We start from the raw sequence: 25,555 nt of genomic DNA on the forward strand, positions 1-25,555 counted from the left end.
TCAAATGAGAGTAACGATTTTTTGAAAAATTGCCCTTTTGAAAAATTGCCTTTTTGACCCCAACTTTGACCCCAAATAATCCGTCTCGAACGGATAAAAACGTATCAACCTCTGCCTTGCGCCAAAAATTTTCTTTTTTTATGCCTCTTCAAAAGATGTACTGTAATATGAGTTTCCATTAAAAAATTTTTAAATTGATCTTCAAATGACCTCTTTGAAATTTGAAATTTGAAGATCAAGGTCGCCATCGAGAGTATCCCTCTGAATCCTCCAACTTTTGTCCAAAACATCTTTTTCTTAAATTCTTTCCAAAAGAGATATTCCAGTGGAAACTTTAAAATGAGACACCTTGTGTAACTCTTTTTTTATACCATGTATTTTCTTTTATATCATGTCTAAAATATATTATATAAATAAGCAGAAAAATCTCTTATAATCTTCCCTTACCTGAATATATAATCTGGTTTGTGTGCGAGGCGCCGATTTGAGGAAAGCATTTAAGAACGAAATCCCTGCAACTCTCAACGCGATAGCCGCTCTAGGGGCTAGAAGAGCGCCCGCTAGAAATCGGAATCTCCCTCCTTCCCCATATTTGAGTCTTAGCGTCGACACCGCTTCCGAGACAGCCGCGTGTCCACCTGGCGCTTGGCATACTTTCGTCAAGAGCTGCAAATGAATAGATACAGCTTAATTTACTTTGTCGAGAGGTAGCATAGAAAAGAATTTGTAGAGTCACTACACTATTCGCTCGAGAAGACTCGAAATTCCTTGAAAAATTCGCTTAAAAATCTCCATCTTTGCGCGTTTTTAGGGAAACCTGGGACTTTTACTTCATCATTCTACGAACCGACAGGTACATTCTTATTATACGCGTTCGCAGTTTTGTAAAACTTCCTGTTCGCGTGCCGTGGAAGTAATTATCGCTCCTCGCCTGCTGATCGTACCGCGCGATATCCGTTCTCGCAAGGTACACATCCTGAGAGAGAGAGAGAGAGCTAAAAAAATTAAGTCTTAAACGTTATCTGTGTAACGTGTAGGCTGGCAAATGACGTCGACGCGCTCGACCGAATAACGTTTGGTGGATAAACGATAAAAACTGGTTTCGTCGGTGAGTACCCTCGAAATAACGGGTCGCAGTCCGTGTCGAGTGTGTTACCTTTATTCGAGAACACGCGTTTTACGAAATACCGATACGACCCGGAAAAATAACCGAACAATCCAATCAAGAGTATTAACTTTTATTGCAGAAGAGAAGAATATTGACCCATTTTATTTTCTCTGCGATATTTTATCTTTTTCTTCTTTTTCTTCCTTCTATCTAGTCTTATTATTTTTGTAGTAATATCTCGATTTACCATCATCGTCGATACTTTTAGAAATAATTTACACTAATGTGCAAATATAAATAATTTTATTATTATTTTATGTGAAAATACGGAGAATATTAAATTTTCAATTTTCTAAGATTTAAAATCATTTCAAATCAAAAGATTTCTTTAATCATGTAAAAGATTCCAAGATATACAACGAAAGAAATTAAAATTTTAATTTCGATCGAGTTATTTTTATAATATAATATAATAGAATGTGTCTGTTCAAATCACTATACGAATGTTTATTCATAGAGGAAGTGATTATGTTATGTATAGTGTTCACGCGATATTTTATAACTGATGATAAAAGTGAAAAGATAATTCTACTGTACATGAAAAAAAAGAATCGAAAGTACAGTTAAATAAAATCTCTTCAAATAAGAATTTATTCCCGAAAAAATTGAGTTTGAATTTAACAACATCTATGCTTTTTTTTCACTTTAATGACTTGTAATGTTATATCCTTGTCGTGTGACAAGGACAATCGATATATAAATACAAGAAAAAATGTAACATTTTATTTAGTAAAATAATTTAAAATAATTTAAATTATTTTAAATAGAAAATGAAAAAGAAAAAAAAAGAATTATGTATAACTTATCCAGATTATTTTGGCAATAGAAAAAAAATGTATATTTTTATATAATATATAATAAGACAATTTAAATTATATTAAGATAATTATAATAAAATAATTTAAACACTAAAAAAGAGAACGAAGGAAAAAAAAAGAAAAATTTATGTATGAATTATTTAGAAAAATTATTTTGTCAATAGAAAAAAATATATATTTTCGTATATGTCAGATTATATTGTAGTAAACTGGACAGAGATGACGTATGATAACGAAAAGGATAAGGAATCTCGCGTTATTTTGCGCTGACATTCGTGCGACATGACGAGTTCTAATCGGTCCTTTTTATCTAACGGTATCGCGACGCTTCGCTTCGCGAACGGAAGTGACGATTGTTACCTGAAGAGCCAGAACTCGAGACCGGTTCAGACTACTAGTCAAACAAACCGCGAGAGCCAGTAGACCAGGTTGCGCCTGTACTAATAGCCTCGGTGCATCGGCGCATCGTTCGCCGCACGCGGCCAGACATTCCACGCATCCCAGCTCGTCCAGGGCGGCCCTTCTGGTACCGATTCTGGGCCCAGTCTGTCCCGAATTTGGCGGTGAACTTTGGGCCAGCTGAACGCCGCGTAAAGTCTCCAGCAATAAAGTAATTCCGTCCGCGGGCGGAGATGCGAATTCCTGTACAAAGCTGAAAAAGAAACAATACGTTGCGAAAGTCTAGCTGATGTTTTATGTAATTATAACAGTACTTTTATAATTTTGATCTTTTTATATGCTTTTTTTTTGTTAGTTAGGATTTTAAAATTTTTTTGATAAGAGAAGAGGACGAGAGATAATCGAATTCAAACGATAATATATATCTGTGATTATTATTTCAATAAATACTGATAAATATTACATATTTTATTGTAATAATATGATGACGATGAGATAAGAATTTCTAAATTCTAAAAAAACTGTGTGATCAGCTGTTTAATGTCATTTTGAAAAAGGTTTTTAAATTTTAAAAAACCATTAGAAATTTTAATTTCATCTTGAACAAATTTTATTACTGAATATGATTCTATCATTAAATATGATATTTTAAGTATCAAAAATTTATAATAAGAAGGCTCTTTGTTCAAAAGCAGTAGCCGAAAATTTCTAAATTCTTAAAAACCTGCATGACTACTGTTTAATGTCATCTGGAAAAATTTTCTAATTTTTAAAAAACCTGCATCAGCTGTCCAATGTTGTCTTGAAAAAATTTTACGATTCTATGAAATATATAATATTTCAGATATCAAAAATTTATAATAAAACTTCTTGCTCAAGCAATAATATAGTCGTGGATTTCTAAATTCTAAAAAATCGACGCGATCAGCTGTTTAATGTCATTTTGAAAAATTTTCTAAATTTAAAAAAACCTGCGTGATCAGCTGTTCAATGTCATTTTGAAACTATTTTATCATAATTCTATTATTAAATATATAATATTTCAGGTATCAAAAATGTATAACAAAACTTTTTGCTCAATCAATATAATCATAAATTTCTAAATTCTAAAAAATTGATACGATCAGCTGTTTAATGTCATTTTGAAAAAATTTTCTAAATTTTAAAAAACCTGCGTGATCAGCTGTTCAATGTCATTTTGAAAATATTTTATTACGATTCTATTATTAAATATATAATATTTCAGGTATCAAAAATGTATAACAAAACTTTTTGCTCAAGCAATATAATCATAAATTTCTAAATTCTACAAATTTGATACAATCAGCTGTTTAATGTCATTTTGAAAAAATTTTCTAAATTTTAAAAAACCTGCGTGATCAGCTGTTCAATGTCATTTTGAAAATATTTTATTACGATTCTATTATTGAATATACAATATTTCAGGTATCAAAAATTTATGAAGACTGTTCAAGCTATAGTTACATCAATGAATATCCGGTAGCAGTAGTTACGCCAATGGATATCGCGACTATAACATTCTCACTGTTCGGCTGAAAAATCGCGTAAACGGTGAAGATATTGAGAAACATAAAGAAAAAAAGATAATAATTACATAATTACGGAGCTTCTCGCTCGACAAGAAAACCGAGCCGGTTTTATGCACGTGCAGCTCGGCAGGATTTTTTTTTCGAGATTGTCACCACGAAAGCGAGCAGGACGACTTCGTGATTGGACGAAGGAATCGATCATCATCGATATGGAATATATTAACAAAGACGTTGCAAGACCTGTCCGCGGGATAGTCTTCTCGACACGCACGGTGACTAGCCAGAGTAAGAGCTAAAGTATCATTTATCGGAGGGAAAATATTAGAACTTATTATATTCACACACTACAGGATAAACAAGGCTTCTTTCCATGTATGACTATGCAAGATCCATTCACCTCGTTCGTTTAAATTTAACGAATTCTACTCTACCAGATATTCAATAACAAATAATTTGGAGAGAAAAAACTCGATGATTTTCAATTAATGACTATATAACGTACCGTCAATCAAATCACCTTACTAGCATCTCTTTGATCGATTCGTCCTTTTACTAAGTCTTCGATTCGTCGCGCATCAGTTATATCGATCTCGCAAAGAGCAGCAACGTGAGGTGGTTTCTCCTTACAACTATTTGCGACGCCTTAAGGTAAACAGGTGCAAGAACGAGGAAATACACGTTATACTTGTCACACAGTGACAAGTCCATACTCTAGATAGGTGCTCGCGCAATTTTTTCCCGATTTCGTGGAAACCAATGCGCATGAAAGCCATCGTAATCTCGACTCTCTTTGCTCTTCTCTGGCTTAGTATATCGTCGATCCAGTTTCCTTAATCGCGACGACTCGAAGAGCGAAGATAACAAAGTACAAGAAGCCTTTCGTACGTTTTTTACGAAGAAATTTGCATACATTATATTACCCAAGTTTACCACCATGGGAATCATCGCACAATATAAGCTTCTGTCAATCCTTATGAGAGAGATCGTAGGATCGTTCTTCTTTTTTAACGGTAAAATTTTAAATTCCTACGAGGGCATTTACGTTTCGCCATGATTAATACACATTGTGCGGGAAAGAAAAATTCGAGAGCTAAAAGTTCGACCGCGCGCGAGGCGTTTTACATATATTACGCTCTTTCAAATTTAACACGAGGGTCGCATTGTCGTATTCAAGATCAAATGAGGATCATCCTTATACAGCAGACATTGTTGTTACATTGTTGTTGTTACATTGCAGCAATATTGCGACAATATTGCGATGTTGCTGCAATATTGCTGCAATCTAGCAACACGCAATATTGCTGCAATGTAACAACAACGCAATATTGCCGCAATATTGCTGCAATGTAACAACAACACAATATTGCCGCAATATTGCTGCATTGTAACAACACGCAATATTGCCGCAATATTGCTGCAATGTAACAACAACGCAATATTGCTGCAATATTGCTGCAATGTAACAATAACGCAATATTGCCGCAATATTGCTGCATTGTAACAACACGCAATATTGCCGCAATATTGCTGCAATGTAACAACAACGGTTTGTGTTGTAATGGGTCTTCTCCCGCGTTCTGTCTATTTATAGTTGCTTTAACATTCCGTTATTCCAACATGTAAACGAGAGAAAGAGAGAGAAAGAGAGAAAAAAAATCATAAATCAAGCGTCATTAATCGATCGGTTTCTCGGTTAATGAGAGAAGTCTTCATCATTATGATCGTTAATTAAAAAGAGAAGTAGATGAAGATAATTTTACATCTTCAGAAAAATCTACCTTTTTATAACGTAAGGATGTCTAATGGAAAAGAGATTGCGTCAACACTTTTATTCATCTTTCGTAACATATTTCCTTTATTTACATGCTTCGATCATTACACTACCTGCTACCTCGCTCGGCACATTTTCGCGTAAAAACAATGCTGGGAGTAACGTCTCTCTCTCTTATCTCACCTGGCGAAACAATTCCTGATTTATAGGACGAAAGTACCTATACAGCACAGACTATTGTTGTTACATTGCAGCAATATTGCAATGTTGCTGCAATATTGCTGCAATGTAACAATAGTCTGTGCTGTATGGGTACTTTCGCCCTATAAATCAGCAACATGGCAATAATGCTGCAATGTAACAATAGTCTGTGCTGTATGAGTACTTTCGCCCTATAAATCAGCAACATTGCAATATTGCTACAATGTAACAACAATGGTATGGGTATAGTCTCGCTGATTGTTAGTGATATCGTAACAACTCGATGTGAAATCGGGCATTAACTGGCGGTGTGTTATATCGAAAGGAATATTATTCCAAGGCACTTGGGTGTGACTTAAACGCAATGCGTTACGACGATACGTTACCGACACCCGCGGTTTTACGATGGTGGCTTTCCGGAAAGAGAAAAAAAAGCCGCTTGAAATGAGCGTTGTTTATGGACGGGAATTGTATAAACAGCGCAATGAATCAGCTCTCGAATACGCGGATCTCGGGGACATGCAAATGAGTATTAAACGCCTGTGTATGCGCTCGCACTGTGGTCGACGTCTCCGGCGACAAAGGAAGAGGTGAAAGGGGGGAAAGAGTGGAACGGGACGGGACGGGACGGGACGATTCTTCCCCTTTAACAATGGATACATTATGTTACCGCCGTGTATTATGCATAATGCGCGAGATATCGCAATACACGACGCGATACGTGCACGAAATACGGACGGGGGAGGGGGAGGAGGAAGGGGGAAGTCCTTTGTGTAACTTGTCCCGTCTACGTCGTAAAAGTGCTCGGCGACCGCATTTGAATGCAAAGAAAACAAAAGCTTCAAGAACGACGAGAGTGACAGTGAGGTGAGGAGGGAGAGAGAGAGAGAGAGAGAGAGAGGGGGAAAGAGAGAAAGAGAGAGAGAGACAAACGTCAAAATGCAGCGAAACGCTTTTTGGCGCACGTGTTTCAACTTTCGGAAAGAATGTAAAATCGATTACTCGAAATCATCAAAGTTCATCGTCATTTGTCGCTATTTTTTTCGATGTCGATTAGTTCTTTCACTGTGTTGGTATCAGGAGTAATGTCATCGTGAATTTTAATGATAAAAAGAGAGCAGTGTGAGTAATTTTATTCGTTTTAATGTACTTTTGGGGAAAATGAAAAAAATTATAATGAGAAAAGTGTATTATAATTTTTTTCATTTTCCCCAAAAGTACATTAAAACGAATAAAATTACTCACACTGCTCTCTTTTTATCATTAAAATTCAAGTTTATAATAATATGTTGAATATGCTGTGTCATTGCAGAATTGTATATTTTGACAGCTCAGAATTTTAACAATGAATAATTCTATTATTTTATTCTATTAGTATATATTATTATATTTTATTCACTCGTAAATTGTAAATTTTTGCACTTAACTTATTTTGAAGCAAATCGATCAAATATGAAAAATCATATCATATTATTTTTTGAATGATTAAATTATGTAGTTTCGTTAATTAAATGACATATTATATTTATGTTATATTTTCATACATCAAGATAGACATTTTCTTTTCTAATTTTAAACTCATTAAATAATATGTGACTTAAGGAAATGACGTACGCTTTGTAATATTTTAGTTTATATAAATGTAGAGTTTATCTTTTCCTTACCAAAAGGAATAATAATTATTTCTAATTTCTTGTTGAAAGAAAACTGTAGAATTTATATTGATAATATTGATAATCCGAGTCAAAATTTTCTCCTACTTAATATTTAATTATCCAAAATCTAACATCTATTTTGATACTTTAGTAATTAGATCATTCTATTTTAAAACTAATTAATCTACACAATTTATTATAGTACAAAACTTCTTATTTAAACTTTTAAATGGAAAATTATTCTTTTACTACCTATATATTTGAGGTATAAGATAGGAACTTAATACGATAAATACTGTATAATAATACTGTATAAATGACACTTATCAAAATCCTTCAGAATCCATAAAAGTAGAGATTGAAAATAGGTGCAAAATTTCGACTCAGACGGTTATTTAATTCAATATTTATGATATAAATATATGTCCACGCTATTTATAATTATTCGTCAATAATTTTAAATAATTTTTCAAGTCCAAAGCATTGTACGATTTTGCCCTGAAAATTTTTTTAACACAATAATTATACAAAATTAGAAAAATTCCATCTTATGGTATACAAGAATACACGTATACCGCATTAAGATTCACCGACAAACGATGCGCGGAAAGTTATAGTTAACCGAGTTATAATTGAACGGCGGACTAGCTAATGAACGAGATGCATAAAGTGGATGGCAGTCACTTTTAAGAACAATGAAGAAACGGGACGCAAGAATATACATTGTAGAACCCGTTGAAGTGTATAACCAGCGTGAAGGAAGACGCTTAAGAGGGCGGACGAGGCAGACAATGACAGATGCATCGCGCAAAAAGGCAACGGTCTTGATATCGCGTAGAAAAAGATCTCCCGTTTTTCATTTGTGTGCAGTAGGAAGCGGTTATGCATTCGCTATTACGCCAAGCGGAAGCACCTGTGGGCTGTGTATGGGTTCGGTGGCCGGTCGAGGCTTCTTCGCCTTCGAGGCAGCTGAGTCTCCTTCGTAGTCGCGAAAGGGGGAAGATGAAAAAGAAAAGAGCATCCGAAAAATGTCCCTTTCTTTCTTCGCCTCGTTCATTTTCATTCTTTCCCTCTTACTTTTTAATTATCTCATTGTAAAGAGACGATCTGCCAAAGATTAATTAGAGACTCGGCTTGCCTCGCACACGTAAAAATCCTTTGTTAACGTTTTATGCATCGCCACCTTCCCGTGCTATTTATTCGTATTTCCTTTTCTTTCATTACTTCTTGTAGAGAAGATACATCGCGCACTGATATCTCCTCTATCAATTATAATAAGAATTGGAAGAATCAGAAGAGTAAATTTGTGCTTTTTTTCTTCATCTGGTTTATTATATTAAAGTATAAAGCATACATAGACCTCTATAAGTGTAATTTATAATAATTGTTAGACAATAGTACGCACGTATGGGAGATAAAGTCACAAATTAAAGTGCAGAAGTGATTCTTTATATGTACTTAACCTCTCTTTATTGTGCAATGGTCATTCTCACACACACATGTGAACCAAAAGGAACGTTACATAGATCTTGGTCGATAAAAATGAACATAGTCGGTAAAAACATAAAATTAGATCATGTGCCGATAAATAAATCCAAACTAAAATGAACTATAATAAAGAGAACAGCAACATATATATATCTCTAACAATAATAAATAGAACATAAATTTCGAATTTCTATGAATTTGGGAGCTTCGTCTATGAAAAAGAAATAATAAATATGTAGGTATTTCCTCTAGCAATAAATTAGAATCTATCAGGAGAAAGTATAATAATAACTTAATTTTATGCTATCGTCTTGATTTAATTCGATGCAACTTCCGTTGAATGCGGATAATTTTTTTTTAGTTTCTTGAAGGAAGATATACTCATCGATCATAAATTTAACTGGAAAGTTGTAAGTTTTGCTTTATCTTAAACAAGATAATTGCTGAGGAAATAAAGCGAAGTAACAAACTAGAGTTGACAGACTTGCGCTTTGCTTATATTTATTTATTTCTTATCATTGAAATGTACAATATTTAATAATAATATTTTTATAATATATATAGTATAGTATTATATTATAAATATAATATATTATAAAAATATTATTATTAAATATTAATTTTAAATCAAATTAAATATTAAATAATAATTAAATATTAAATATTAATTTTTTCAAATTCTGAGAATGCATGTAATTCATAGAAATTTGAAACTTGTGCTATATTATTAAAGTTAAAATTTATTAAAATAAATATAAGTAAATTATACTTATAGAAATCTCTATGCTTTTCGTATAAAAAAAAAACTCTAAAAAAATTTATTTTTCTGGCTCTTCCAATTCTGGCTTGTTAAAATTAAGATAGAGGAAATATCATTATATCTTTTATACAAAAGATAATAAAATAAAAAGAAATACAAATATAAAGAGCAATGCACAAAAGAGGCGATATATAAAACGTTAATAAAGATTAATCTTTACATGCAGGGCAAGTCGACCTTCTAATTAATCTTTGACAGATCGTCTCTTAATTAATTAAAGTGAAAAGACGAGAATAAACGAATAAAGTGAAGAAAGGAGGAAAAATTCCATCTTTTTCATGCATTTGTCAAGTATTACTCTTGTGGAAATGAGTTAATTATTTACTGAAAGACCCGTTCTATAATCATGCTGCATGTGCATGAATCCATGAAAATACGATTAAGCATTCTAATAGGGTTTCGGGTAAATGATACACCTGTCGTTTCAGGTGTTTCGTCGGGAAAGATGGCAGATGCTTGGATAGATCGATTTGCAATGGTACACTATACAGTTAGCCGTAATATCGGCATTCGGTTATCCACCACTTACTCCACTGCTTATCCGTCAACATCTTAAAGACGCCGGCATATTATAACTCATCTATCTAGGACATTCTTGTCCGCCATCTGACGCGCGCGCGCGAATGTGTGCGTGAGGATAGAGCCATCAACATTCGTCTTTTTTTCCTTTTTTTTTTTAAACATGATGTACCAGCGACGGACTTTATTAAGAAAAAATTTAATATTAAGCGTCGTCTTTAATCATCTGCCAAGCTAACGGATCCACATTTTTTTTCTCTTTTCCTCTTTCTCTTGAACGGAACGTACGGTTGATCGTGCACACTATATAAATCGTTTCTAATCGGGGAGCGGCAGGATACACGTAGATTTAATTTCAGAACTGCCGCGAATCACAAATTCTTGTTATCGCACGGTTAAGTATGTCGCATCATCGAGATATAATATTTACATAACATGTAAGATGACGAGAATCAAACTACAAATTATTATCTTTAATCAATTTTAAAACATGAATTTTATAAAAAAATATATCAAATAAAAATTACTCGATTTCGAAGAAGACATTTTATGATTGACACAATTTTATTTTTCCAAATGCGGCTCTTTCGAAATATGTCAAAATTATTTTTGCTTTTTTTAAAAATCTTATGCTCTTTTTTTAAATTGATTTTTTTTCATTATTTTACACATAAAAATATTAAAATATTAATAGGATCATCAATAGTTTGCTAAATATTTTAAAATTTATTTCGATATTGTGATAAAATATGTAATATCTTATAAAAAATATTCTGGTGAAGTTTTTGACGATTACTTTAATAATTTTACATAAAGAATAATGAGATAATTTAATTGATATAAAAAATATATAATTGAACTTAAAAGATGTCCAATTGCATCTCATATAAAGGTAGAATCAATTCTATTTATTGTTGTGTGAAAAATTTAGCAAATATTTTAGTGAATAAAGAGTGAGTACTTTGTAAAATATTTGTAATATATCACGTTATATTATAATAAATTACGAGGAGTACTTTGTAAGATATTACATATATTATGTCGCAATATATTAAAATAAATTATAAAATATTTCGTAAAACTTATTGATTTTTATGATTTTATTTAATTACTTTTTTTATGTAGAATAATTAAAAGATTGATTTATGTAAGAAAAAATATGGGTCTATTTAAAAATACTAATCGCATTTTGCAATCAGCATTTTTAAATAGAATTTCCTCGAAATCAAACATTTTTCATTTGAAACTTTTTTTATGAAAAATATATTTTAGAATTTATTGGAGGTGATAATTTTTATAATTCACTCTGTATATATAATAAATGAAAAATCAATCTTCTTCCCGATAATCTCCCGTCTTATTGTTAGTACGATAAATAAAGCAATTTCACATCATGCAATTTATCTTCGTCAATTTAATTATTCTTCCTGAATCTTTTCTTCATCTCTCAATTACGTCAAATTGAATTGGAAAGACCGTCTCGCATTAATGCTCATCAAACACATATCACTGCAGGAAAAAAGGAAATGAACTTGAAAGATTGGATGTCACTTTGTTCTTTAAAATTAAAAGCTTTATTTGGGTCAAAAATTGCTATTCCGATTCAATCATTATTACAGTCATTTAATTAGCTATCTTGTAATCATTGTGACTATAGGCACTATTAATCAATATAGATAATGTGCCTCGAGCGCTTTGGCGCGAGACAAACATCATCGATCTTCTGTCTAGCGGTGTGAAACATTAGGAGGAAACCTCTAACGATAATGCGCGATTTTTAATCATCTTCGAACTTAATAGACGTGTGTGTGCGATTATATGTAATATGTTCGATATAATTTGTGCAATTTTGTAAAAAAAATTTTTTTATCAGTTTTTAATTATTTCTATAATTATTTTTTAAGATACCCAGCTTGCTGTTTTAAATATTTATATGCAAAATGCAAATTTTATTATTTGCAGTTAAATAAAAAATTTATTTTCGCTCAAGTCTTATTTTTTATTTTGCATCAAAAATTTTTTATTGCGAATAAAATTTTGATCGACCGTCGAGAATAAAACGAAAATTTTGACGAGCATCGATTCACTTTTTCGCACGTGAAAAAGTATAAAATATAACTGTAAAGCCCGCACTCATTTTATTTCTTGCTTATCTATTCAATGGACGATTCTCACGTGTTGTATATCTAATGAAACTCGAATTTAGAAATTAATTGTATCACGCAAGCACGAACAATGAAAACTTGGATTACTGCACAGTCTGGGTTTTTCTCGAACGCTTATTTCGTTTCTGCTATACTTCGGGTCTCTTCTTGTAAGATGAATATTTTATAACTTTTCATCATTAGTTCCACCTGAGGAGCACGAACAGCGAGCGTATATTTTAATCATTCGCAAATAATTCATACTTGGCTCTCTTCCGCGTACGTTTCTCGCATGTATCCTCAGAAAATTCACTATTCTTTGAGAATGAAATAATTCATACTATAAGTATAACTAGTAATCACTTCCTTTAAAATTGTTTTGTATAATATTTTCGACAGTTAACAGTTCGATATATAAGAACTCGAAACTGGTGATATATTCCCTCAAAAAGCAATGATATATAAAATAAATGATATATAAAATAAATTAAAATTAATTATAGAATAAAAATAAAATTGGCTCGAAAATAATAAATTATAGAATAAATTTTTTTTATACGTGACTTTCCGATAAAATTGGCTTTAAGAGTAAGAAAATTAATAACACGATATTTTTTCTTGAATAATTTCTAATAATCTTGTATTATTTTTCGTCAATTATTTTTTCTCGATGATAGTTATTAAAATACTTACATAAATAAAAATATAATGTTTTTGTTAAAAAAATAATTTATCTCGAAAATTTGTATATAATTTCTTTTCTTTCTCTTTTATTCTTTTTCTTTAATTTAAATTATATTAAATCTTTTTATTAAATGAAGTGTTGCACTTTATTTGTTCTATATATTGATAATCGTTGTCATATGACAACGATATTGCATTAGAAATTATTTAAATCTAAAAAAAACATAGATGTGTTAATATTAAAATCATTTTTCTATCAAAAACACATGGTCTTGTATGAAAAAAAATTTTCCAACTATAATTTTGATTTTTTCATGTAAGGATAATAATAGAATTATTATCTTCTCACAATCAGTTTTACTATCAGTTATGAAACATAATGTATACAGTATGCGCGTGTATATAACATAAATACTTTCTCTATAAATAAACATTGGCACAATAATTTGAAATTATTATAAAAATAATTCGATTAAAATCGAAATCACTTGAATTTCTCTCGTTTTTGTTATTTGATTCTCTTTTACATCATTAAAGAAATTATTTTGCAATTGAGTTTTGGAAAATTAAGAAGATCAAGTAAGAGTACAACACATTAACAGAATAATTATAATATAAAAATATACAATTATTATAAACATAAAATTTGTAATGAAATCTTTTTAACAAATATTTTTAATAAAATCAATGATATTTAACATTGAATAATATATTTTTTATAATATATAATATTTTAAATAACACTTATTTTCTAACATGTTTTGTATTTAATACAATTAATAATACAATTGATAAAGCTTAAAGTTAAAATTGTAAAGAAAGAATTATTTTAATTAATTAATTTAATAAAATTAATTAATTAAAATAATTCTTTCTTTACAATGTTAACTTTAAACTTTTCAAAATTGTAATGTGATAGCTCATTTTTTTTATGCTAAGTTGATATTGACGTTAAAAAAACTACAAAGAATAATCTTTTTTCTTACACATATACACATATACAGTTTCTTTTGTTAAATTATATTATTTATTAATGACGAATAAATGATATCATAAGCACTGACCTGGGAAAAGCAAGTCTGAGGTCGGCTCTGAGTTTGTTCAGCAGCTCGCTGACCGATGTGAATTGTCTCAAGGTCATTTCGCCACTTCCGGATGCGTAACCGGAACTCGAACTGGTTGTCGATGGCAAGGTACCTTGGGAATCTTGAACAGTTCCTAATGGACGTCTTCCCCATCGTCTCAGCGCAATTGCATAATCCTCAGCATTGTACGTAGGTGGCCTTAAACGTTCCTAAACGAATAGTTTGATCATTTATAATCTCTCAATCTCTTCTTTCCTCTCTCTCTCTCTCTTTCTCTTTCACAATTTATTATTATTTATTATTAAGATTAATAAATTGATCGTCAAATTGATATTACACAACGTGTTTATTAATAATTAATAATAAATAATGTATATATATATTTTTTAAATAATAAAGTAATGAATTTTAAATAATATTTAATAATATTTTAAATTAATATTTAATAATATTTTTAAAATAATATTTTTAAAATAATAAAATAATGTTTTTAAATAATATTTGTTTATATTCGACACATTTTATATCTTACGTTAATATCGCTTTTAATATAGAAATTGCGCTAAATGATTTACGATATATCGGAACAATCATGTTTTTAATTCGCGTATGAACTCAATATTTTATTTGTTGAAAATTTTACTAACCTACATCATCTACAATAAAATCCTTTTTAGAAATAAAAATTCTAATATTGTGTGTGTACTATAATATAATATAACCATGCTATGGTCCGATGAGAAAGACAGATAAGCAACAACTGTCGGAGAGAAAGAGAGAGAAAGTTTGCGTGTGTAATGCGTATAAAATTCGCATAAAACATGATTTAAAGTACAAATTCATGAGACACTCGACGCTCATTTTCAGCGTCAAATCACATAATCAATAACAAAAGTAATGAAGTGGTACCTTTATTCACGTAATGTCTTTTGATGCTGAAAATGAATGTCTTGTTTACTAATAATTAATGATAACAATTATTATACGATATTTTCTGCGTACTATATTTGATATACATGTCCTGTCACATATCCTGTAAGTCCGCGTATTTTCTTGTTTTTTAACAAGGAACACAAGTAGACATGTCAATTGAACCTAAAATAGAGACTTTATGAAAGTTTATTTATTGCTTACGGATACTTGTCTCTCGTTAGAAAGCATTCTATATTGATGATAAAGCTGTAGAAAATGTAACCAATCAGATTCAAACAAGGATCTTTGCTTTCTCTGTTGGTCATATATCAATCTCGATCATTAATGCTAATCTACGGACACCTTTGTGTCGCGTTTAATAGAAGCTAGTATCAAATAATACAGCTCGCGAGATATATTTGATTCGTGTAGTACGTGCTTATATAACATCGCATCTTGATACTGCTAGGATATTGAGGATCAACAGATTTGTCAATATTCGGATATAATCGCGATAGTAATTATTTTATATTTTTAACCTTAATAATTATTTTATTTTTTACATTATTTTAAATTATTAATAAGCCTAAAAATATTAATAAATTAATAAATTATTTTAAATTATTAATAAGCTTAAAAATATTAATAAATTAATAAATTATTTTAAATTATTAATAAGCTTAAAAATATTAATAAGCTTAATAACGATATTATTTAACAGTAGTTTTAATAAGAGAATTTTAAAAATTAAAATAAAATAAATTCACGTGTGTGCAAGAATTAATATCTGTATGAAATATTGTATATGTCAAAAACATAAAATTTGAAATACGAGAAACACAAATATTAATTAATAATTTATAAATGGTAAATAAAGCATCTGTCGCAGATACAGTTATGCCAAGTGAGGCAACGTATCATAAGAATAGTGAGTAATTTTATATTCACGAAAGTATATTGCATAATTTATATTTCAATAATTTGGTATTGTTACATCACGCGCAGAGTTTGTACAAGATCTTTAATTAAAATGAATTCTCTTCGTTCCCAAGAATTATGAAATTTAGTTACAATTTTAATTAATGTAATTAATGTAAACGAAATATAATGCAATCTAGATCTATAACATGATAATTATGATCAATATTTATGTATTATTTTTTATTATTCTGTACATATTATTTTTAAAATTTGGCATAATGTATTAAGTTTGAAAGTTTCTAAATATATATAAATATAAATAAATATATATAAAATAAGTTATGTCTGTAATATTACAGCGCTAATTAAATTACATAATTTGAGAAAATAGTTTGACAGAAAATTTCGCAAGTAAAATTTAAAAAAATATATACATTTTTTATTTATATAATAAAGATACGCGTATTTTCAATTTTGATAGAAAAATTCTCTTTGTTGATATTTTAAAATTTTGACTTTTTTCTTTAATTAATATTATATCATTGATTTATATAATTAGTACCATTATATATTATAAATAAATATATTTCACAATTAGTGGAACGCTCTTACTTGATGTAGCAATAATCATCTTTTACCTAATGCTCAAGTAGCACGACTCGATCGAAATAGAAGAAGACAATTACGCTTAATTATGTCATTCATTGGTTTCCAAAAATAATAAAGAATCAAAAGAAGATTTTGAGAATGAAGGGAAAAATATGACATTTTCGTGAGTCAATCAAATCATCCATAAATATCCACGATTGCCTACCGTTTTTGCGTAAAATATTACTTTATCATTCACGTCATAATTAGAAATGACGATTTAATTGGCGCAAAATCGTAAAACGGATCAATTTTATCGCATCAATCTTGAATCTACCGAACCGTAATATGTAGCTTCGTTTTTCTATAGTTGCTCACATAATTCCTTATCGATTTTATCACAATTCCGATTAACGGAATGATTTGCGCTTTTTTCATATTTTAATTTGTAAATAAATCCTGCATACAAATGTACGTTTCTCGCATCTTAATACATCAGTATAATTTTAAATAGACGTTTTTTTTTTGCTAAAAAACTGCAACGGATTAAGTTTAATGTGTGAATTTAAAATGAATGTAAAATGAATGAAGTTAAAATAGTGAGCATTTCGACGTATATCATGTCATGCTATCATTAACTTATCCTTTCTTTCGTCCCATTTTTTAAAAGGATAGGTTTGCGAAAGTTAATAAAGTGTGACAAAGCAATTTTTTCTATTAATAACGGTGATTATCTCTGAAATTAATACATGTGACTTATCGATATTAAAAAATTAATAACTAATGCAATTATACTTAAATTTTCCATATAGTAAATATAATTGAAAACTAAACTAAATATAAATAAAAATATAATATAAATAAAATATAAATAAAATATAAATATAAATAAAATAAAAATATAAATAAAAAAGTATAATGCCTTTTTTGTTATTTCATTAAATATAAAAATTTCACGTAATTTTATATACATATATGATGTAATATTTTATTTAAAAAATACCAAAATAATAAATAAATAAAATCATAAATAATTAAATTATATATCTAAATATCATGCATTGAAAAGTAAGACAATAATTTTTGTATAATTAATACTTTATGATATCCGTTAAGTTCCATTTGATTTAGATAAATTTTCGTAAAAAGAAGCGATATTTAAGTTTCTTTGTCATAAATGAAATGGATGTGATAGATAAACTTATCCATCACGTAACAATACTGCGCGTTAATTTGTACTAGTATTGTAGGATTTAACATGCGCTACAAATGCTTCGGCTTTGACTGTGACAATAAAAAATACACCAAGTCATTTTCCCGCTCGTGAGTACCGTAGCAGTGAAGCGAATCTCATCAACGAGCGATGTTTTCTCGCTAATACGCGCCATTGTGTTCCACGCGAACAAATTACGTAAAATTTGATTTACTTTCATGCTTACGGTTTATGTAGAATGTGCAAATTATATGAAGAAATCCGCTATTGACGTACGCACGCGGAAGCAGTAGAAATTATTCAAATGAGTCAATTACATTCGAATTCGTTCCCGTTCTCCAAGTACGAACGGTTCTCTTTTTTCGATATAACGTACGCTTATCGAATAGCATGCGATCCAATATCTTGATAATTCATTACAGCAAGCAATCGCTGAAGAACACGTTTAGAGAGAATTTCAATTAAGTAAATTATGTGTTTTTTCTTATATTTTCGAATATTATTCTATTTTTATTCGCGTAAATGACTTCAGACAGGCATCAGCTCAGAAATTGAGAAATTAAAGAGCTTCGGAAGAGTTTAGGGGAAGGGAAGAGGCAATATATGATCGCAATATATCAAAAATAATTTTAAATGCGAGAGAAAAAAATAATGCTTGAAAATTTCAGGAAAATTAATTCAGATTAATTATAAAATAATTAATTCAATTAATTATAAATTAATTCAGAAATTTTAATTAATTTTATAAATATATATATATATATACATAAATAAAATAAATATACCATAATAAAATAAATGTACCAGTGAATAAAACTGATTTCTGAACAAAGATATTTAATTTTTATTGATATCAAGTTTCTTTTATTTTAATCTATCTTAAAAAATACAAAGTAATAATAATTTATAAAGTAAAATTTTTTAAATATCTAGTTTTTAACGAGAAAAAATATTTTGTATATAAAATATTAATAGTATTTTCTAAAAAGAATTTCTGAAAGAATACTTAACAAAAATTCTTTTTAGAAAACTCCAGATATTTCCCTTAAATATTTATTTTACTATTAATATTATGGAAACATTTACGACGTACGCTAATTATTTTTGTTTATCCTCGTGTTTGTGAATTCTTTCTTTCAATTCTTAATAATCAATATTAAAGAATTCTTGATTAATAATTTATAAAGTAAAATTTTTTAAATATCTAGTTTTTAACGAGATAAAATATTTTGTATATAAAATATTAATAGTATTTTATAAAAAAAATTTTTGAAAGAATACTTAACAAAAATTCTTTTTAGAAAACCCTAGATTTACGACGTACGCTAATTATTTTTGATTTTTGTCGTGTTTGTGAATTCTTTCTTTCAATTCTTAATAATTCTTAATAATCAATATTAAAGAATTATTAAATTGCAATTTAATAATTCTTTAATATTGATTATTAAGCAACAAATTAAAAGAAATAATGCTGCTTTTCCTGCTTCTTGTTAGCGTAGAATGAAATAAAATGTGAAATTGGCACGCATCATCGCCTAAACTGGCAATTTTTTTTTATAGCAACGCTTTCGATAAAAGTCATCAATTCTATATTTTTTTTAATACGTGCTATTCCTTCCGCAATTTAAGTGAAATCGCCGCCACGTTCTTCGCCGACTTTCTCGCGACGAAACATCACATATGACCGCACGCGCGATCCTCGTCACAGTCGATCTAATTTCCAGATCATCCGCGAGCGATTTCCATTTTTATTCGACGGATCGAGCCGTATAATTTTGATCGTGCCGTAAAACTTTCACGTCCACGTGAAAACGTTCAAGTGAAAACTCATCTCGGGGCAATCGATGCTGATTTATTGAATTAATATAAGTAGCCTATAGCTACTTCCAATTAATCGAATCGCTTGTGATTTAATTAATTACGACGCATCGCTTATTAATTTATTTACAGGACTATTTTTTAAACCGTATATAACATTCGAGGCATATCATTCGATCCGATTTCGTTAATTACGTAAACAACGGTACATAAAAAAATTCTCACGTCATTTTTTACCTCGCGCTGTATAAATTACTTACCGTGAGCGGTCGAAAATACGGAATGGAGGAATATTTACGAGTTTATGTTACGCAATGCGTCATGTTGCATGTGCCGTTAGCGACAAGGTCAAGGCGGAAAGTGACTTTGCTACTTTAGCTCTCGGAAGGCCGGGAATTTCTCTCATGTCAGTATTAATGCGCTCTTTCTCCTTCTCGCACGCATATGTCAACTAATTGTAAGTCGGGGCGACGGGGTTCTCACGGTAAAAGTCGCGAGGAACCGGCTGTTTGCCGGTTTAGCTATCTGTCCTCGCCATCGGAAACATCCTGCCAATATTGCCGCGTGATCGTTTAACGCGATTCGAGTTACGTCATAAAGCTTCCGCGCCGAGTTAACACGCCAGGTGATCGGCACGCGACGCAATTCGCATCTCAATGATATTCGTTACACGGTAATTTACTTAACGTCTCTATACTCTACCTTTTCCGGCTGCGGCCCCCATGGTTTCACGACCAGCAGCTCCTCCTCCGCATTGGGCGCCATGTCCGACTCGCTGAAAAAAAAATATATAAATGTATTATTCGAGGAGTCACCGCAAATTTCTGTTCGTTATATTTTTAAAGGAGAAATATATAAAGACAGCTGTATAATTAATTTTTACTCTCTTATGGGAGGTCATTCTTAATTCTACCAATATTTTTGTAGCGATGCACTTTGAGCATTTCGTCTCACATATATTGCGATAAAATATATTAAAGCAAATTAGTTTGCAAATTTATTATTCCAGTTTTTATTTAGAAGGCGTATGAATTTTTTTGAATATTTTTACCCTTTGAAAAACGCATCTAAAATGATCCTCCTGTATATTTTGAAGATGACAAAATAACAATATGGTGTAAGGGTTAAAACTGTCGGAAATTTTTTATGAATATATCTGGAACTTTAAAAATTCTCTGGGTAAAAGCTAAAATTCCAATTATATCGAAATTTCGAAAATAAAATGAGCCAACTTTTTATACGTTACAATGCATTGAGGCATATAAAGTTGACATTGATAAAAGTAAAAAAACTTGACAAACAGCTGATAAGTAACTAACTGATAAATAAATTATTAATACAAAATTGCAGCAATATTTTATTTTTCAAACAAGAGGAAACACCTCCAAAAATTCTGATAAAAATTTAAACACGTAAAGAAAAGTAAATAGATGAATTTAGAAATTTTCAGTTGCTGCCTAAAAATGATTCTAAGGAATTAAACTATCCCTTATATCTTTTTGTAGAGTATCTTTTTGTTTTTCTCGATATATCTCAAAAATTATTTGATATCGAAAAATATTTTATATAAAATTTTATATCATGATTAAAACAAAATTTTGGAAAAATCATTTTTTTCAGAGATTTCTACAAAAATTATTTTTAATCATGAAACTTTTGTATAAAACATTTTTAGATATCTGAAATAATTTTCGAGATATATCAAGAAAAATAAATACAATGACGGATGATTTTTCAAGCCTTAAAACTGTTTTTCGACAACAACTGAAAATTTCTAAATTCATCTATTTACCTCTCCTCCCTTATATTATTATATTATTATATGTGTGAAATTTCGTTAGAAAATAAAATTTTCCAAGCTCGTGAGGTTCTCTTGTGTAAATAATAAAAAATAAATCACACATAGAATTAAATTAAATCATTTTTAAGTTATTCTATCTACTGTCATTTAATCTTGAACCTAAATGAAACGTGCAATTTTTATTCCATTGTCGTTTATCTTCTAGAGAAAAATACTTGAAATTACAATCCATAGAAATAAAAACGTATCCGTTATTAACGAAACGGCATCCAAGCAAGTTTTAAAAGACGCGTTGCCTCTCTCAAATAGTACTTTCTTTGCGATCGATGCGGAATGTTGTATTTAATTAGCGAATGGCGTACATAGCGCTGTGTCGATCGTCCGAGTTGTAGAACGGCTTCACGGAATTTGCTTCGCGGTATTTTCAAACGGTACCTCACTCACGTGGTGCGTTCCGCCAGAATGGAGATGAACGATTCAGCATGTGTTATTTTAGCAATTTCCAAATGGAAATTTTAATTTTATCATTTAAGAAAAATTTCATAAATTTTAATAATTTTATAATATTTATAATTTTAAAAAAATTTATAATTTAAAAGAACTTTATAAATTTTAATAATTCTCTAATTAAAAAAATTTTATAGATTTTAATAATTTTATAATTTTAAAAAATTTTATAAATTTTAATGCGATTTAATAATTTTCTAATTTTAATATAATTGTATTTTTGTATAATTTTAATTTTTAATTTACATCCAATCGAGATGTAAATTTCACTGTATCCCCGAGACCTGCATTTTCCCTATCAAACTGCAAAATGGTCATTGTTAAAAATTGGATAAGTAGAATTAACTCGATCAACCTTGAATTAAGCCGATAATTTTTGACCGATAACGTCTCGTGTAAATGTGATCTATATCAATGATTCACGCGAGACATAGAGCTTGCGAAAGAATCACTCGTGGTAACTAACCGCAGGTGGTATTAGCGCAGGGATTTCGGTTATCGCGATCGCGATTTTACACCTTTTACACACTTACCCGGTATGCAGATAATCTTATCCGTCGAGATAGAGGCAAAACTCCTCTCGCGGACGCTGGCATTTCACGGTTCGGTGCCTCGCAATGATTCCTTCTTCTAGATAGAAAGATACACGAGGACACGGATCACGGATGATAAGTTTTGTGGGTTAGCTGCGATATAATAATAGGAGTCATGATGATCGGGCCGCAATCACGAGGGTATATGATTGCGCATCGATGATTCGATGGCAAGCCAAGTGAATCAGAAATGCACTATTACAGAACTATTGACGAACTTGTCGTAACTTTGCGAATTATATCGTGGCCATGTCAATTCACGCAACTTGAAGGTGTGATTACAATTTATGATCGGTATATTTTAAATATTATATCGTCACTGACAGATTTTTTAGTCACAAATCACGCATACATTGTACATATGATAATAGATGAATAATTTGAGGACAATTCAATTGATTTAGGAAAATAAAATTGTAGCGATTACGCATTTATTATTTATTTATTATTTATTTATTAGCTACTTATAGCTATTTGTCACTCTTTTGCTTTTGTGGATAACGACTTTGCCTCAATATATTGTTACATATGTAAAATATTGGCTCATTTTATTTTATTTTTAAAATTGCGACATTGATAGAATTCTAGTTTTTATTCAAAGAATTTTAAAGTTATTAATATGTTGGTAAAAAAAGTTTTGATAGTTTTAAATAGATATATGTGATGTTAATTTAATATTTTCTTTGTATAAAAATATTTTTTCAAAATTATGATGAAAACTATCCAAAAATTTTTCTAATAAATTTGATTTTCTCTTGAAAAACATTTTTAAATACTTTCCCGAATATGAAAAATTCTGGCAATTTTACGGTTGCCAAATAAAATTTTTTTTCTGACATGTGACTTAAGTATTGAGAATTCCGGATAATCTTTTAAGAATCCTATTGATTATTCTTATATAATTGAAATAATAAGAAAAAGAAATAAAAAGTAAGTTTGTAATTTTAATTCTCGATTAAAAATTTTTTAAATTCCTGCGGGCGAAATTTTTATTTAGAAATGTAGCGTTTCTTTTTTTGCATAGTTATGTCAGAAAACGTTGCATCAAATCGATCCAATTAAATCAATCTTGAAATGAATAAATTATTTTCGAAATGAATTTTCATATAACGAAAATACAAATTTAGTGTCTCCATTTTTCTTCTATTTTTTTTAAATAAATCATTTTCCATTTTTCATTTTTTTTAAATAAATCATTTTTTTTTTAATAAATCATTTTCATTTATTAATAATAAATCAAAACATTTTTCTAAGCACAAGAAAGACAGTTTTCGAATTTTCTTTAAGAAGAAGAGTCAGACGCATATCAAGCTCTAATTGTATTGAAATCCCGACATGAGAATAGGCCGCGAGCTTTGCAGAAATCATGCGAGATCGCTCTCGGACGTCGCGCGTGGACCTCTCTCGCGGAAGCGCTGCGGATGCACGCGTGCATGCGTGCATGCGTACGTGCGTACATGCGGGATATGTACTTGAAACGCGTTCTTGGATGTAAAACGCGGAGAAAAAAACGCACGTACGTACCCACTGCTCGGAGACAGCCGAGGCATTGACCCGCGCGCGAGCGGTTAGTCTCGCACACATATGCGCGCCTACTACGCCAATACACGTACGTAGCACGGTGCTTTAATAGCATTAAACGGCGCGCACTCCCTCCGTTTATATCTCTTCGCGGCTACCGCTGCGTCTTGAAACAATTCGCCACCGTATCCGCCACGGGTTTCCGCTTTAATGTACCTTAGACCGCAGACAGCCCACAGTTGTCCGCGATAGTAACAATGCTAGCAATAAAATCGTCTTTACTTTTAAACCCTCTGCAGTCTGGACGCGATTTTAACTCATGGGAGACGTCTGTTTCGGAATAGAGGGACATTTTATGTTTGCAATTTGCACAACAGATCGATTTTCGTTCATTAAATTTTATGTTTATACGTTGCAATATTTATCTGTCTTATAAAAAAAATCTTTTTTTTGTTAGAAAATATCTGTTTCGGCGTCGGGCGATCAAAGGCGTCTTTAACTTAATCGGAGATCATCATTCGAGATCGATTTCATGTTTTTGAACGATTAAAAAAAATATTTTTTATCAAGTCTCAAAACTGGACGTATATATATTTTATTATTAATATTATTATTATTATTATTGATATAAAATTATTTATTATTATTATTAATATAAAATTATTTATTATTATTATTAATATAAAATTATTTATTACGAATATTTTATTACTAACAGAAAATTTTGATTAAAAAATTTAAAAGTAAGTATTCATAAAAGGGAATGCTTCACCGATCACTTTTATTTTAAAATTCCTCTTGTGATTTGCACTTTGAAAATAGGAAAATGCTCTTGATTTCTGACATATCATTTCATTTTTTTTTACTTGTTAATCCATTCATTTTAAGGTATCCATTCTCGAATTTTGATATCGTTACAAGACTTTAATGACTTTTAATAGATTATACACGTCTATTCATAAGTTATAAACAATTAAGATAAAATATAAAGAATGTACTTCTTGTGTTAAAAGTAAGAACTTCGACACAACGTGTCGCGTTAAATATTTATTGAAGATAAAAAGTAAATGTTTGAAGGAAAGAGGCGAAGAATTTCATTAGCATTCCCGCTTCAAAACATTTCTAATCTCTAACTCAACTTGGAATTAAATTAAATATCATCTAAGATTAAGTTAGAAAATGTGTGGGATGAGGGCTTTGACAGGAGCTCTCTCTTTCCTACCTACGCATTTACTTTGCATTTAATAAATAATAAGCAACTACTCTGAATTATTGAAAGATTCAAGATGTACGATATTTATGTTCTATTACTTTTTGAACGAAAAAAGTTTTCATTTATGTTTCCTAGAAGATAATTTTAATATTATACTGCCAACACA

General features: G+C 30.1%; 1 protein-coding gene across 3 annotated transcripts in view; it reads right to left on the reverse strand.

Moving 5' to 3' along the window:
- The window catches only part of Mwh (multiple wing hairs), a 53,800-nt gene that overhangs the window by 4,043 nt on the left and 24,202 nt on the right, over positions 1–25,555 (reverse strand). For all 3 annotated transcript variants that reach the window (XM_083103920.1, XM_083103921.1, XM_083103923.1), the window contains 4 exons: positions 20,457–20,529; positions 14,282–14,511; positions 2,347–2,638; positions 448–666 (listed from right to left, as the gene is read on the reverse strand). In XM_083103920.1, the coding sequence (XP_082960046.1) occupies positions 448–666; positions 2,347–2,638; positions 14,282–14,511; positions 20,457–20,529 (814 nt within the window). The remainder of the gene's footprint in view (positions 1–447; positions 667–2,346; positions 2,639–14,281; positions 14,512–20,456; positions 20,530–25,555) is intronic.

Source organism: Camponotus vicinus, unplaced genomic scaffold (genome assembly GCF_025532165.1).
Source record: "Camponotus vicinus isolate PSW18456_S1 unplaced genomic scaffold, iyCamVici1.0 SCAF_7, whole genome shotgun sequence".
Taxonomy (NCBI): Eukaryota; Metazoa; Arthropoda; class Insecta; order Hymenoptera; family Formicidae; genus Camponotus; species Camponotus vicinus.